At 36.1% G+C, this 17,761-nt stretch overlaps 1 protein-coding gene across 1 annotated transcript; it reads left to right on the plus strand.

Moving 5' to 3' along the window:
* Positions 1 to 13,905: 13,905 nt before the first annotated feature.
* On the plus strand, positions 13,906 to 15,867 carry LOC110097294 (protein kinase PINOID). Its single transcript, XM_020823583.2, has 2 exons — positions 13,906 to 14,859; positions 14,977 to 15,867. Exons 1-2 carry the CDS (start codon positions 14,294 to 14,296, stop codon positions 15,725 to 15,727), a joined length of 1,317 nt encoding a protein of 438 aa, XP_020679242.1. The 5' UTR covers positions 13,906 to 14,293; the 3' UTR covers positions 15,728 to 15,867.
* The last annotated feature ends 1,894 nt before the right edge of the window (positions 15,868 to 17,761 follow it).

The following is a 17,761-nucleotide window of genomic DNA, read 5'->3' on the forward strand; positions in this document are numbered from 1 at the left end:
AATGAGCAGTTGATGTGGATTCTCTTGATCGTGGATTATTTACTAGGCATTTGAATGTCTTAATGATATTGTAATTTGGCGATCTTGGGCTCATTTGATTCTTCTTATCGAACCGCTCGATTCGACTATAAGCACAACACTTTTGAAAATCATTTGGTCATCTACTTTCTGATTTGGACTTTCCAAATGCACTTCGGGTCTTCGATTTGGACCATTGGGGTTCGAATTAAGTCAAATTTGGTGTCATTGGGTTCGTATTTCTGAGACGTTCAGTTTGACTATAAGTTTGTTGAAATCGGACTTCGAATGGTCCCAAATTTAATTTTGGAAGTTTCCAACTTGATTTTGTCTCGAGATTTGTGTCTGATCAAGATATTTTTTTATGATACATCAAATATGAAAAAGATTGGAGTATCTTATGTAGAGCTCCAACAGTGATCTCAATTGCGCAACTCAAATTGATTTGTTGTTTGAGAATCTTGGCTATCAATCAACAAGTATTGGATTCGAAACTTGCATATGCGATGTGTGTTTAAGTTTGTCTTATTTTCCTATCTTTTGAAATTTAAGTTTTTTTGGATTTTAGAGGGGCAGAGAGAGAGAAACTATTTGTATTATTTATTTATTTTTTGAATTGGTAGATGTACCGTCACTTTGTGGTCATAAATGTGGGCCTGTTTTATGCTGAAACAATTAAATAATAATGTTCTTTTATTGTTTTATTTGAAATTTATTTATAATTTATTTTTTTATATCACATTTGTTCTAATAGAATCTTTGAACTTATCTTTTTAAAAATTTCAATGTAAATAAAGTTATGATAATACAATGTTTCAAAATCAGAATTTTGAATTCAATGCAAAAGCAACATAGTTATGCTTTCCGAATCTTTGATAGAAACTTTGAGAGAATTGCTTCTTTTATGAACAGTGGAATGTTATCAATTAATTTAGCTTAATTTTATAAACTTTAGCGTTTGTTTGACTTTCAACAAATGACCTGGAATTGTTTTTTAGTGTTTTAGAAATCATTTTATTGCAAATTTATAAAAATACAAACTATAATATTGTCAAAGATGCATGAATCAATAAGTGCCACTGATTAATTAATAGAAAAAATTTTGAAATTTTAAATTGAATTATTGACCCCCCTTGTGGTGGTGTGATTTGAGTCAAGCCGATTTATGGGCCAGTTCGGGTTTGGCTTGATAAAAGAATCATAAGCAGTGCTAACAATTAGGGGTATCAAAATTGGGTCGCGCGTCGAGTTCGAGTCGGATCTGAGTTGACCTGAGTCTAAACAGGTCAACCCGGACCTGACCCGCTTTTGCAAATGGGTTAAGTTTTTCAACCCGCCCAGGTTACGGGGTTGACCTGACCCGACCAACTGACCCGTTTGATTAAAAAAAATGGGCGAGTGAGATGGCCACCGGTGACGGAAGGCAAGGTGGCACGGTGGGGATGGTGCGGAGGATCTGCTGGTTGCGCAAGACGGCGGGGATAGCGAACAGTCAACGCAAGTCAGGAGACACCGGACACTTGCGCGACGTGGGGCATTGGATGCAATGCGAATAGTCAGCGCAGTGGTCAGACTCAATCACCGCGGGCAGGAGCTGTTTTTGTAGGTTAACCTGGGTTGAGTTCCGATTTCCGGGTCAACTCGAACCCAACTCGTTTAAACGAGTCGAATTCGATAGCCCAAACCCAACCTGTTTCAAAATCGGATGGGGTTCGAGTCTAGTTTTTATATCATGTCAAATATTTACACCCCTACTAACAATCTAAAGCTTGAGCCAACCTCGACTTGACTTAAAAAAAAAAAAAAAAAACTCAACTTGACTCATTAGTTCATAAGTCGACTTGTATAAAATTTATTAATATAAAACACTTAAAATAAATTAGGAATTAATTATTTTAGTACAGTCATTAAAAAAATATTCAAAAACTATCTCACTTGTGATTTCTTATTAGTTTTTATTTAATTTCTCATTCTTTTTTTCTATATTTTTAAAATAATTATTTGAATAATAATAATTTTCTCTTTTCTACAATAAATAAGTCAACTCCTGAGCCGAATTAAACTCATCGAATTAAGCTCGTGCTCAAATTCAAACTTGTTTAATTAGTCAAGTTCAAGCCAAAAATAGTTTGAGCTCGAATCGACTCATTTACACTCCTAAGTCCAACCAACCTTTTTTCTTTAAATTAAAACGGCATTTTTGGCTCATATATATATGTATATACAAATCAAATAAATTGTAATAATTATCTAAACGTTATGCTAATTATGTTGATTGATATACAAGAAAATTTTAATATAGTAGAAAGAGATAATAAAAGAAATCAATAAATAATAGTTATTGAAGGTGACAACACAGAGCATTGTGCTCTCCCTATCAGAGCAGGCAAGGCATTGGTCGGGCACGTGGGCCACCCCACTTCTCTCTCTAACCCTCACTCACTCACTCACTCACTCAGTGCTCATATAAATGGGAAAAAGAGCAGTAGCTTGTCATTGTTTAATCTCTTTGCCAAATTTATATTGGAAGACACTGTGATGCATGATGCATGATGCATGTGACACCTCGCCTTCCATCATTTTCTACATCATTGTCATCAACTTTGGATTCACTTCCGAGGAATAAATTACTATCTTGTGGATTAAATGAATTGGAGGGTGTGGACAATTTTTCACCATTTGATTTTTTCTTGCTTAAGCACAGTTGGTCTTATGCTTTGTTTCAGATGATTTTCTTATTGCTTTTTAAAAAGATTTTTTAATAAATTTTTATACTAAAAAAGTACTTTAAGAAGTAATAAGAAAGTTGCACCAAACGAAGCCTTAGTCTGTTGGTTGAAAGTTCTCGCTATCAATCAAGAGGCTTTGAGTCCGGATCTTGCGCATGTACAGTCTGTGTAAATTTGTATTAATTGGCTTAAATGTCCCACCAACAAAAAATTTATTGCTAGTTAGGACTTAATATTTAAATATTAATGTTGATTTTCGAATACTTTGATATAATTAATGATGGCTATTTATAATGAATTTGGATGATTGTGATAAGTAGTAATTAGAGGATTTGAATTGATAAGATGTTGGGTCAACATCTTCACACAAAGTATATTCTTATTTTAATTAAATGTCTTTTTGACTTCCGCCGCCTACTGATTACAGTCATATTGACCACCGTTGTCTAACTACGGTCTCTCTAACCATCATCGTCTGACTATGATATCTCTAACCACCGCGCCCGACTATAGTATTTCCATCCTCAGTCGCCCATCAACTACTGTCTCTTCGATCACTATCTCCAAAATATGATCTCCTCAACATGTATTGCCCAACTCTGGTCCTTCCAACCTATATCGCTCACCAACTATGGTCATACTGACCAAACAAACATGTCAATACTGATTCTTCCAACTCCCACCATGTAATGCACTATATATGATGTATATTGGCTGCATCAAGACAAGGCCTCTTCCCAAGGAAACGCCTCATTTATAATCAACTGTAAACACTAGTGGATTCATTCAAACTGGGCAAGACCCCATAGTTTTTCCCCTTTTAGGGGTTCCCACACAAAAACTCTAGTGTCTCTTATAAGCGTTGCACCCTTACTTATTTATTTGTCTCCGAGATGGATATCGTATAAAGCTAGGACGCTAAAATTCATAGTTTTTTATCTCCATGAATATTCTAGGATGTAACATTTGACGTCGTCTGTGGGAAAGTGATCCCTGAGTGGGGGCAACTTTGGCTCAAACCTTGAAAGGTCATTCAAGTCAACTTCCTGACACTAGTCATTGTTGCATTGATTTCATTGGAATCAAATATAGACTGAGAGACAACCTTGACTACAACCGCGATAAAAAAAAATTCTCTAATATTTTCAACATCCAATATAATATCTTAGAAAACTATTTTTCATAAAGCTCACAGCAAATGCAAGGATGCATCCCATAAATTTCAAGCTCTATATAATCCCTAGTTGGCCTTCTATTTCTTTGGCAAGGTCTTAATCTCGACTTCAAAAAAGTCAATAACGGTCTAAAGATAAATCAATCTTCACCTTTGACTTGGGATACACGCAGCGTACGCCCCCTCCAAATTAAGATAAAATTGATCTTAGGGGGATTCAATTCATGCTCTTCCACTTATGTTAACGTCATTGAGCAATGCTCTAACAAATAACCTAAGATAGGTCATACATCTTTGATGGATTTTCTCGGCCTCTTCAACACAGGTTGACATCATCGAGCAATTTTCTGACAAACAATCTCAGATAGGTCAAACATCCATTGTAAATTTTCTTAACCTTTTCAATACAAAGCTATGCTTTAACAAACAAATAAGTATCCTCGAAGGAAAGCTAATAGTGGATAATATCCTCACTAGAAAGACTCCACGAAAGCAAGTGGTTGACATTGTCAACACTTATTTAAAGACCTTAGAAGGTTAAAAGCCTCAAAAGGCACAAGTATACCAAAGCCTTTTGAAGGCTAAAAGCCTCAAAAGGAACATCTACACAAAAGATCTTGGAATACTAAAAGCTTTAAAAGGCACAGGTATATCAAATCTCAGAAGATGAAAGGACTCAGAAGATATACATTTCTTAGAAATCTAAATTCTAAATAAATCCATCTATTTTAATTATTCTAACTGGAGAGCAACAAATCAAAACTTATCTAAGCAATGTATTAAAAACTTTAAAATGAGTTCATATATAAATATTAATTACTTAAAGTAAATATCAACCTCATGTAAAAATCTCTAAGATATTGAGAGATGATCAAAAATATTTCACAACATCTTCATTATTACTTGAATATATTTTTCTCAGCTTGTTCTCAATACAAGTCGATCTCCTTTTAAGAAGATGTAAGCAAGGCCTTCATCAAGACTTTAGAGTATTAGATGGTTTAGCATGAACCACTTTAATGAGATTGTGAATTTCTTGATAATAAGCTAAAGACATCTTGAACTCTTTTATAACCTTTGACGATATGATATTTGTCCTGAAAAGCATTCTTATCTCATATAAACTTCTATCACAATGGAGGAGAACGCACGTCCTTTATTGGACCTTTTTGTAGCAATGATCATCATATTATAAAACTTCTTGCAAATCACCTCCAAACCATCAGGCCTTCACTTAATTGGCACCACTAATATGTTGCAGGAATGTTGAGGTCACCACAATGTTTGATTCCCTTCATCAAGTTATCTATTATCCACCCCCGTCAGCATACATGCATACTAGCTCCAACAGAATACAGCTCATTCTTCTTCATCAGCTCACAACTTGACCATTAACTATCACCAAAAGTCTGTCTAAACATCATTAAACAAATGATTGGATGCTAACTACAATCAGACTTTCTCCCGACCGTCGTTGAACTTTCTCACGACCGTCGTCTGAATTTCTCCCGACCACCGTCGAACTTTCGCTTGATTCTTATCAAACTTCTGCCTGATCGACGTTGGATCTCCTGATCGACATTGAGTTTCTGCTCGAAAGCCGTCGGACTTTTTCCCTACTACCATCGGACTTTCACCTGACCTCCATCGAACTTCCACACGGTCGTCACACATTACGGGGTTCCACCTGTCTGCTGATTATCGTAGGATCTTTTTCAAGGCATTGCTATTGTCAGATCTCCTCCCTAAGGCAGGCACTACCAGGTCGTTTCTCAAAATTTCATAAAATTTGAATTAGCAAAAGAAAATTAGGTTTTTATCACCATGAGCTACCAATTCAAGAGAAGTCTTAAATTGACATAAGAGAGTCAGGATCTGTTAGCCGCCAATGCTCGCTTTTATAGCCACCATCATTCTCTAAGCTACCAATCCAAGGGAAAGCTTGGACATGCACAAGAGAATCGGGCTTTGGTCACCACCAACGATTCTCTGAGTTACTAATCCAAAGAAAGTTTAAACCGATTCAAGAGAATCGAGCTTTGTTCATCACCAACATTCTTCGAGCTACCAATCTAAGGGAAGCTTTGACCGGCACAAAAGAATCAGGCTTTGATCACCACCAATGATTCTCCAAGTTACCAATCCAAAGAAAAGTTTAAACCAACACGAGAGAATCGGGCTTTCATTGCCACCAACATTCTCCAAGCTACTAATCTAGAGGAATGCTTGGACCAACACAAGAGAACAAGGTTTTGATCATCGTTGACAATCCCCGAGCTACTAATCCAAATAGAGGGCTTGGATCGACACAAGATATTGTGATTTTCCTCATACCCTCAATGGGGATATTTATATGTGATTAATGGAAATAATATGAAAATGCTTTCTAGAAAATTTCATGAATTTTTGGAAATATTTTAGTATTTTTTTGGAATTTTAAAAGCCATAAAATCAATTATTTTTATTAAAAATATATAATAATAATAATAATAATAATAATAATAACGAATAAAGATTTTATTCAAATCGAGGAGGCAAGATAGAAGATAAAAAAGTTTTTCTAGAATTTTTTAGAAATTTTAGAAATTTTTTGAAATTTTAAAAGTTATAAACTCTTCTTTTTATACAATGATAATAATAATAATAATATATTAAATGTGCCACCTCACCCTTAGAATATTCCACGCCTCACGTGGAAATGGAACAGCCAAAAGCAAAATTTTTTGTTATATATACATGTTATCTACATTATTATTATTATAAAAGTTAAATTTTCTCCCGAAAATTAAAGACAAAGAAATTAAAATTTTTTGACATCTTAAATTATACATTTCCTTAAATGAAATGATGATTTCAATTAAAAAGTATACTTAAATTTTGCACCAACAAGTATATTAAATACATCTATTACATTTATAAATAATTTCCATTGCAATCAAACCCCAACATTTATCTAAAATGATAATTTCACATTCCAACAATTTGTAAGTCATAGTCACATATTTTTGGACTCTTCAAGATTTGATGTCCAAAAATAGAAGGGCAACTGATATGTCATAAAAAATTACCTTGATCGAGTATGAATCTCAATGTAAATATGTATTAGAAACTTCCAAAATTAAATTAGGGATCATCTAAACTCCAATTTCAGGAAACTTATAGTCAAACTAAGCGTTTCGAAGAGATGAATCCAACAACACAAAAATAAGTTCAATTCGAGCCCAAATGAGACGATATCAAGGGTTCAAAACTTATTTGAAAGATTCAAAACATTAATTGGACAATCAAATGATCGTTGAATATAGCATGCTAATAATCAAAGTTCTTCCCAACCAACACTGAAGTTCTTCCCAACCACCGTCAAAGTTCCTCCCAACCACCGACCGTCGTTGGACTTTTGTATGTTCGTTAACCACTGCTAGATATTTTCCTGACCACCAACCATCGCTAGACTTTCGCCCATTCATCGGTTGCTGTCCAATCTCTTCCCTATCAACGACCGTCATTGAACCTCCATACATTCTCAGACAATTGCCGGAACTCTTCCTAGATGCTATCGATGTTAGATCTCCTCCCAAATACCATTGCCTGTCAACTACAGTCTCTCTGACCACCATCGCTTGACTTCGATCTCTCCGACTACCGTTGCCTGACTACAATCTCTCCGACCACTATTGTATGACTATAGTCTCTCTGACCACTGTTGCCCGACTATGATATTTCTAACTTCTGCCGCCCATCGATTACAGTCCTGCCGACCACTGTCGCATGACTATGGTCTCTTTATCTATCATCGTCTAACTATAATATTTTCATCCTCAGTCATCCGTCGACTACGATCTCTTCGATCACCATCTCTAGACTACGATCTCCCCAACCTTTGTCGCCTGTCTCCACTCCTTTCTCGGCCTATATCGTTATGGTCCTACCGACCAAACGAACATGTCAATACAAATTCTTCCAACTCCCACTATGTAATGCCCTCCATATAATGCATATTGGCCCCCCCAGGAAGGGCTTCAATTGTAATCAACTGTAAACACTAGTGGATTTATTCAGAAGAGGCAAAGTCTCATGGTTTTCCCCCTTTTTTAGGATTTTCCTAGTAAAAACTCTGTATCTCTTATGAGCACTGCACCCCTAATTATTTATCTGTTTGTGTGTTGGATATAGTACAAAGCTAGGACGCAAAACTTTATATTTCTCTATCGCCAATATTCCAGGACGCGACAAATTAAAAAAAAATGAAAATAGAACAATCACAGGTTCTTACTTCCACTAATACCGGATGAATTATAAAGAGTTATCATTCTCAGAATTAAAAGAATACACCTTAATTATAACTGATAATCACCTATATATGCAAATATACTTGCTTTGAACACCTACTTAGCTAGCTGAAACCAACAAAATTTAAAAAAAGAAACAGCAATGGACTGTGTGCTCCAAGCATCAGTGTAACATCCTTACACGAAGCCTTAAACTTCATATGCTTTGTCTGGCAAAAGTTAAGACAAGAAGCATCACAATTAATTATTTTGTCCTTAATGATACAAACTTATATAGTTTATAATCCAAGACATGAGAGATTAATTATTTTTAAAAGAGTACGAATCAGATCATAACCCCATTCAATTAAAGACAATAAACCATTCACTAATTAAGTCGCATTAAATTTTTTAATCTTCTTCAGCAGCTTAGAAATCACACAATTTGTTTGTACTGTTAATGACAATAAGATCAAGACCATGAAGCAAATTGAGACAAACTCTGAAGCATTGATTATGATTAGTACTTAAAGCACTAAACAAGTCCCCAAAATATATATAAACTACTGAAGTACTCTATGATTGGATTTCCAAAGGATTCTGAGTTTGTGTCTCCAAATTTTACTAATCTGATCTTCTTTTCATCAAAGCATTCTTATTGTGGCTATAGTTAATGAGATCCATATCTCCCATAAACTTCTTTGTTTGATTAAATTAAACCTTGTACTGGCTCTCCTGCATGACACATGTAATGTTCTTAAACAAAATGTCCCTCCAAGCAGAAGGAGACATAAAAAATTGTGGGGCTCTAAGATTGTCTTTGAGTAAACAAACAAGGCATCTTTCAATGAGTTGTTGGCATATTTCTCCCTTTAAGAATTGAACTTCTTCATGCACAATGGCTCCACTTGATGCTACTTTTGGCTGGCATTCCTCAAGACAAGCCACTGTACACACCCAACTAATGGGACCCTGAATACTATGGGAATATACAATCATTAAAGGAGAACTACAAGATATGAATTGTATGATTAAATATGACATCAAAGGCATTAAATCTTCCCCATCTAAATCTTCATGTGAGCCATGGTTGAAGAGTTGTAAACTCATGAGGTGGGGCAGCCTCACATGCTTTGCATGGTTTAATGTGGAGTGCATAAAAAGAGTGAAGTTGTGATGTAATAATATCACCCCCTTCATTAATTGGTGAGAAATTCTTCTTTTAAGTCTTTTTTTTTTTATGAACAGTTAAATATTTGATAGTTTTATAAGAACTCATGTCTTTTAATGGAGAAATTATTCTGTGCGGTCACCGGACAATCCGAAGACGAATGAGTAGGGGTGTCAATTTCGGGTCACGGGTCGGGTTCGGGTCGAACCCGACTTGACCCGAACCTAAACGGGTCAACCCGAACCCGACCCGAGCCGGGTTCGGGTCAACCCGGATTGACCCGTCGACCCGGTTTCAGGTAAACCAATCCAGCAAGACTAAACCCAAACCCGACCCGTTTTGAGAACGGGTCGGGTCAGACCCGAAATTTCCGTGTCGGGTTCGAGTCGGGTTTTCGTGTCGTGTCACTTATTGACACCCCTACGAATGAGAGCGCACCACATCATTCGGTACACACTGGTACACAGCACCGATACACAAGAAGAAATGACGTGACACGCTCTCATTAGTGTCTAGAATTTGTTAGAATTTTCTCATTAGAATATTCATGCACGTTTTGATAATAAATTTGTTTAAAATTAAACTTAGCTGGTCCTGAGTGTGATGAGAAAGTTTTGAATTCAAATACTTGCTTCAATACCTGTAACTGATTGGAAAATTCTTTTTATTACACATCTACCACTTTTCTGGTCTTCTCCCATTCTAGCCAAACTAAGCCTATAATATTTCTCACTATATATTTACTTATAGTTTTTTTTTTACTTTTTTTAAGAAAAAAATTCTATTAACTTATATTCATCTTTACTAATTTACTATCATTAAGGCCTCTAATTTCAACTACTTAGTACCGATTTTAAAATTATGTAAACTTTTTTTTTCATATAGATGTAATTAAAAATTAAAATGATTCCTTAAAATGATTCTATAAAAACTATTGCATGGCCTTATAATAAGGACAAAAAAACCATTCTTAATTCTTCACATATATGATCATAAGTAATTCAAAAATGATAAAAAAAAAGTAATTAAAAAATGATAGTCATCAGCTAATTTCCTTAAATAACTTCTAAAAGAGAATTTTCTTACTTCAAATTTGTTTACATCATATTTATATTTTAGCATTAAATAAAATAAAAAATAAAAAAATACTGTAGCTTGGATTTGATAGAAGGCTAACAAGATTGAAAGATAGCTATCATGATCAGCAATATTACCTTGAAAGATACATGACGCAAATTCAAAACCTATATCAGATCAGCTCCAAAGGCTAGCTATTAATATTATTCTCCAACTTTTGCCTCTCATATCAGCACTTTATCAGTCAACAAAGCTCATCTTCTATTCATTTACAGTAATTTAATCATTTCATTACCTCTTTTTCTATCTGTTCATTACAATATCAGAAAGGTCCCATAGCTAAACTATAACAAGCAGTGGTGCAAGCTCTGAAAATAGTTAATTTTGACCAGCTTAAACGATAAAAGTTATTTGTCTGTAAGCAGCTCTAATGAAAATAGATTACAGTGTAAAGATATCTTTTTTCCTTTTCTTAAGGAGAGGTTCGAACTGATGAAAGCCTCAGCTTCTCGAGAAATTATTCTATGCGGAGACCAAACGAAGGGCGCCGTCCGGAGTCCAATCAGAATGCGTCTCATCAATGGTACTGAGCCGTGGTAGAAGGGAATGGGTGATGTGGCGCATTCTGATTGGTCTACGGACGGCTTAACGTCCACGCAGAATAATTAATCCAACTTCTCAACTATGCTGACCAAAAAATTCAAATTTGTATTGTATGGATTAATTAGAGACAGCTTGTTATATTCACCGGTGCATGGCTTTATTTTGTATTGTATGTTTCGAATTTTTAATGAATATTTTTAGCAATTTTACAGTGCAAATAGCTTAATTTTAAGTAATGATTAAAAATCATTATCTCTATATTTAACATCTAATTAAAATAATGTTATCTATATATTTAACGTCTAAAAGTTATTATTTACTCTTATAACATTTTAAATTTTAAATAATAACAATAAAAATACCATGTTACCATGAACTAGTTCCATCAAAGCTTCTCCTTCACACACGATATTAATACTATTGATGTGCTTCACAACAATATCCCGATGCTCGTTAACAAGATCACATCATGACTTTCTCATATATTTTTTCATCATCGACCTATACAGATCATCGATCCTATAGTCAGTGAGATATTGTTATGTCTTATATATGCATCTCTTAGTTGTTTTTGAGAGTCGACCGTCGCATGTTGTTGGTTCCATCCTCAGCATTATCTTGACTTCCACACATCTTCTTCACCCTCTAAGATTCCGAGACTTTGAATAGGAACGATGATCTTAAGTACAATATAAGTTTAACAAATAGTTAAGTTTAGATATATAAAGTATGTAAATAAAATAATTTCAAATATTATATAGATAAATTCCTCTTCTTGATGATACAAAACACAGTATATTTGTTATGACACAAATAAAAATTTTGAGCGTTTTTTATAAGTACAAAATCAATATTTTATTTAGAATAATTTTCTTATTACTTTTTAATAAAACTTTCTTATACAAAAATTTCTAATTCAAAAAATTTTGTAATAAAAAACTATTTTAAAAAGTAATACGAAAGCAGGGGCGGATCCAGCCTTTTATTTCAGGGTGGGCAAATTTTGCATATGAATATTGATACATCATCACAAAATTAGCTTGATCAGGCACGAATCTCGAGGCAAAAACTAGTTGGAGACTTCAAAAATTAAATCCGAGAGCATCCGAACTCCATGCGTCTCATCAATGGTACTGAGCCGTGGTAGAAGGGAAGGGGTGATGTGGAGCATTCTGATTGATCTACGGACGGCTTCAACGTCCACACAGAATAATTAATCCAACTTCTCAACTATGCTGACCAAAAAAATCAAATTTGATTTGATAACTCTTCATTAGATGAGCATTATGTTGATAGTTCTGACAGACAATGCATAACTGTTTGGGAGACGAGAGACAGCTTGTTATATTCACCGGTGAAGAAAATGCTCTTTCCACTGTAGCGGTAGCAACTGGTAAAGTCAATGCTCAAGTTGGTCCGTTTGCCGAGGCGGTCAAGTTTTATGGCTTCTTCTCCACGATTGCCAAAAGCCGAAGAACTCCGCTATTGGGGCTGGCGGCTCAAGTTGGTCCGTTTTTTTTTTTTTTTTTTTTTTTTTTTTTTTTTTTTTGGGCGAAATAGGGCAAAATAGGGCAGCTGGGAAGAAAATGTCTAAACTACCATTAATTTTAAAAAAATTCGAGGGTGGTCAATTGCCCACCCTCACGGCATCGTAGGTCCGCCCCTGTACGAAAGTTATTTCAAACAAAACCTAAGAGCTTATATATAACTTTTTATTAAAAAAATTCTTCCCAAATGCATCAAAGTAAACACAAATCTTCGTCCATGTTTCTATAAATTACTTCGAAATATTTTAAAGCAAAATAGAATATTTTGAAATCAAGTATGTGTCATGTGAGTTGTGGTAGGTTGAAAAAACGTGGTGAGCAGCTAGCATCTCTCTGTTGACTATAGGTATGAGAGTTGGGTGGGCCCAATTAACTTTGAATAAATATATCATAAAATTAGTTCTAATTAATCATCTGAATTTTCTTTCACATAATATTAAGTAGATATGTACATGTATAATCATTTTTACAAATATTTGTCTTCACAAGTTTTTTAGTTGTTTATTATTGAGGAGGGATAGAGAGGCTTACAACAAGGACAAAGAGGCCATGGCAATGGCGAAGAGGCTGATAATCGAGATGGACAGCAACGTGGCTAATAGGTCGATCATGCTAATCACCAAGTTACAGAGAGGATGTTCTTGTGACACGAGGCTAAGTGTTTGGAATTCGAGCAATTATTATATCCGGTGTCCGAATGCTTTCAGAGACCAATAACCACGCTCCACGTCATCTAAAACTCAGTATTTTGGACTCGTTATTACTCATTATACATTCAGACCGTTCGGTTTTTGACCGGATGTAATAATTTCTCTTGGAATTCAACCAATAAGGCTAATTTCTCATATGCTCAAAATGAAAAGAGATAGAAGAAGAGAAACACAAATCTCCATATAATTAGATTTTGATATAATGACAATTGAATGAAAGAACAATATTGCTCATTCTCTTTGATGTTTTATATAATGTTAAGTATTTTTAAAACCGTTTAGGGTAATTTTTAAGTATTTTTTTAAAAAAATCATTTATATAACGATTTATAAATGTTATTGATGGATTAAAATTATATTGCTTATATATATCAATGATATTTAAGTTACATAGCACCCAGTCCGAGGAGCATTACTGCTCTCATTAAATAAGAAATTAAGCATCCAACGAAAAAATCGCAATTCATATTTCTTTTAAAAAAATATGTTTTGGTTCTGTCTGGCCGTTGGCATAAATATGCAATTATTCTCAGCAGAGCTCGCAGTGAGAGAGAGAGAGCCAGCGAACGAGCGTGAAAGGAAGCGTGGAGCAGCCTCAACGTCACTGGCAGGCTATTCATTGCGCGAGTTCTCCTTCAAAACCATTGTTCTTTTAAATGTCCCTAGAAATTCGAAGCACTTGCGCTTCCTTTCCTCTTTCTTCTTTGTTCTCTCTGTCGGATTCATGAATTGGTGTAGCAAATTTTCTAAAAGTTTCAAACGAATCTTCTTCTTCTTCGCTCTCCTTCCCGTTCTTTCGGCGCACTCATTCGTCTCATAAGTTTGATTCGAAAGCTCCATCAGCGAATAGGAGTTCATTTCCAATTCCAAGTTCACCGCCCTCCTTTCCATTCCCTTTTTGTAGGTAGAAAAGAAACCCAAAATCCCTCCTTTCTTCTTCTGTCTAACTCCTCTGCTTCGCTTCTGCCTCTATAACAGAGAGCTTCACTGTTTAAGATGATCGCGTCATCGCCTGATTCCGACGGGGAAATCGGCTCCGAGATGGTTAACTCGAGCCAGAGCTCGATGAGTAGTGGAAGCTGCGAGCGTTGCAGCAGCTTCTCGCGGCTTTCGTTCGACACGGCTGCTGCGCCACAGGCACCGGATTGCTCTTCGAAGCCCCATCGCTCCTCCGACGCTGCCTGGGCGGCCATACGATCGCGCGGTGCTGGCCGCCTTGGTCCCAAGGATTTTAAGCTCCTCCGCCGTATCGGTTCTGGCGACATTGGCAATGTATATCTCTGCCGCCTCCGTGATGACCACGGCGACGAACTCCACCCGTCGATGTACGCCATTAAGATCGTCGACAAGCAGGCTCTTGAAAAGAAGAAGAAGCTTGGAAGAGCTGATACAGAGAGGCGGATCTTGAGGGTTCTAGACCATCCTTTTCTCCCCACTCTTTACACTGATTTCGACGCCTCCCCACACTTCTCGTGTGTAGTAATGGAGTATTGCAGTGGCGGGGATCTCCATTCACTTCGTCATCGCCAACCTGGCCGCCGATTCACCCTCCTCTCTGCCAGGTTTCTCTTCTCTTCCAATCCCTCTTGCAGGGGAAAAAATATAATTAAAAAAGTCTCCTTTTTGGCGTATCTACCTAACCAATAAATAATTTAAGTTAAAAATGTTCGTCTCTTCAGGTTCTACGCGGCGGAGGTTCTCCTCGCCCTCGAATACCTCCACATGCTCGGAATCGTCTACAGAGATCTCAAGCCTGAGAACATCCTCATTCGATCTGACGGTCACATTATGCTATCCGACTTCGATCTTTCCCTCGAGTCATTCTCCGCCCCCGTCGTCGAGTTCATCGAAGCAAATCCCGCCACGACCGCAGCAGCCGTGAAGCCCTCGTGCCTTCCAAACCGGCTTTTCCGGTCGAGGAAGGCCGGTAGACGAGCGGCACAGCCGGAGCGGAGGTTCGTGGCGGAACCGGTGGAAGCGCGGTCAAACTCCTTTGTCGGGACACATGAGTACGTGGCTCCTGAGGTGGCAGCCGGCGGGGCCCACGGCAGTGCCGTCGATTGGTGGGCCTACGGTGTTTTCCTCTACGAGATGCTCTACGGGCGGACTCCATTTGCGGGGCCCACCAACGAGGCCACCCTTCGGAATATTCTAAAGCAACCGCTGGCCTTCCCGCAGCCGGAAGCTGCTGGCGCTGCCGCCGCAACCGCCGCTCGCGACCTCATCGCCGGCCTTCTGAAGAAGGATCCCTCGGCGCGACTCGGTTCCCGACGCGGAGCCGCCGACGTCAAGACACATAAATTCTTCAAAGGGCTCAATTTCGCGCTCCTTCGCTCGTGCCAGCCGCCTATGGTGCCAGGCCCGCCGGGCCTGGCCCGATCAGCGTCGTGCATGGAGCGCCAGAAGCCCGCCCGCTTCGCCTACTTCTGAAATCTTAGGAATAGAAGTACACGTGTCATGAACTGAGACGTCGATCAACAAAAATGGAAGCTTCTACGTAGTTGTTAAGCATTACAAGTTTTGTATGCGACTCGAAAGTATATAGTTTTCTCTATGGATAAAAGTACAATACTCACTGCGACTTTTTTGTTAGCTTTGATTATTAAGACGCTAATGGTTTAATTAAAGATTAAAAATATCATCTAATTGTAATTAGGTGGCGCTGTTTTCGATAATCAAAGTTATTAATAGTCGCTAAGTTGTACGTAGAGTGGTGACGTGTCGACGCTAGAATTCTGAAGCTTTAATCAAAGTCAATACGTTGTACGATCTCTGCCGTCTATTAAAGGAACCCAAGTCAGACCACAGGTTCGCCATGTGCGCCTCACGTGCTAGTAGGGGGGAGGGGGGATTTGGTTCTATGTGTCCCGCACAAAATATCGCACGTGGCTTAAAGAGGTTCTAGACAATTCAATTTGTGCTTAGTTTGCCCTCGATTTAAGCCTTAATTTTGACCAAGGAATTTGGTTTATATTTGATTTAGGTTTTAATTGTGATAATTTTTTTACTATTTTATAAAATTATTAGTATACAGATTTTTTTTCATTTTAGATGAAGTAATATTAATAATATTTTAATATAATTTTAAATTTGTTGTTTTATATAAATAAATATAAAATTTTAAATTTTAAAAATAAAAGTATGTAATAATTTTTCGTTAAGTATATAAATTCCTCAATAATGTAAATTTGAATGGATTTGCAACATCCCACATCATGATAGAGAACATTGCGATTCTTATATTTGTCATAATAAATAAATAAAAATAAAAATAGGGAAAATAAGTCAATTAAAATATAGAAGCAAATATATATATTCATTAACTATTAGAATACTTAGCAAGACTAAGGCTTTGAAATTGCTTTTTTATTGTTTCTTAAAATTATTATTTTTAGTATAAAAATCAATCAGAAAGCCGCCTCAATTAAAGCTTAAGTTTATTGTCTTTTTTCTTCCAAATTTTATATATATATCTCAATCCTCATTGAGTTGAGATCTGACAAATTGGATTGAAATTAAATTTTTTAATTTGTTTGATTTTCATTAGACAAAAGTTTTAGACTTAGGTTTCGTGTGAGGTAATTTCTTTATTATTTTCTAAAACAGCTTTTTAGTAAAAAAAAGTTTTTAAATTAGAAATTTTTTTATTAAAAAGCTAATTTAGAAAGCATCAAGAAAGCTGTTCGAAATAAAGCTTTAGACTTTATTTAGAACATATTTCTTTCTTCTTTTTAAAGCATCATTTTAATATAAATTTTTTTAGTAGTTCAATATTTTTTTTACCAGAAAATCATCTTAAAAAATAATAAAAAATTTGTCCAAACACAGTCATCAAGTTATTTAAAACATATATTAATACAAATAATAAGTTATAAGTATTATATAAATAACATAAGAACATAACTCTGTAATGAAATAACTATCCTTACACAAAATGTTAAATATTGAATAATGAGAATTTAAATCAGTTTATCAACCTTAATTATTCATTTATAAATTAATTTTGACTATATATATAGTGCGTATTTGTGGCACGAATTTCAAAGCTGAACATGTGTTGCGTGATTAGGTGCTTATTACTGTCAAAAAGGGTGTGTGCTGCCATCTAAAAATGGGGAAGCATCAGCGGATTGTATGGCCTAATGCGCCATTATTTTATTGGCTTTATAAGCCCTTAACATTTATTAATAAGAGGTGAGCAATAATGGTAACGTGTAGAAAGGACTGCGAGCCGTAAATATTTGGCTGCCATGAAAGCCTCAGGGCAGGTCTACTTGCCCAGAACAAGGGCTAAAGATAAGAAGAAGATAAAGCCTCGCCTATTATATTTTTATTTTTATTTTCTAGGATGAAGAGAGAGGGGATAATATCAAATAGTTTCTTAATTACTTTGTTTGATTATCACTTCTTTTGTTATTAGTAGTTTTTATGGTTCATATCTTGTCCTAGCCTAACCTCTTAAGA

Source organism: Dendrobium catenatum, unplaced genomic scaffold, assembly GCF_001605985.2.
Source record: "Dendrobium catenatum unplaced genomic scaffold, ASM160598v2 fragScaff_scaffold_71, whole genome shotgun sequence".
NCBI lineage: Eukaryota > Viridiplantae > Streptophyta > Magnoliopsida > Asparagales > Orchidaceae > Dendrobium > Dendrobium catenatum.

Bases quoted from the DNA above. Each gene is read 5' to 3' on its own strand.
- LOC110097294 (XM_020823583.2), top strand. From the start codon at position 14,294: ATGATCGCGTCATCGCCTGATTCCGACGGGGAAATCGGCTCCGAGATG. The intron at 14,860-14,976 runs GTTTCTCTTCTC...TCGTCTCTTCAG, and splicing joins TTCACCCTCCTCTCTGCCAG to GTTCTACGCGGCGGAGGTTC.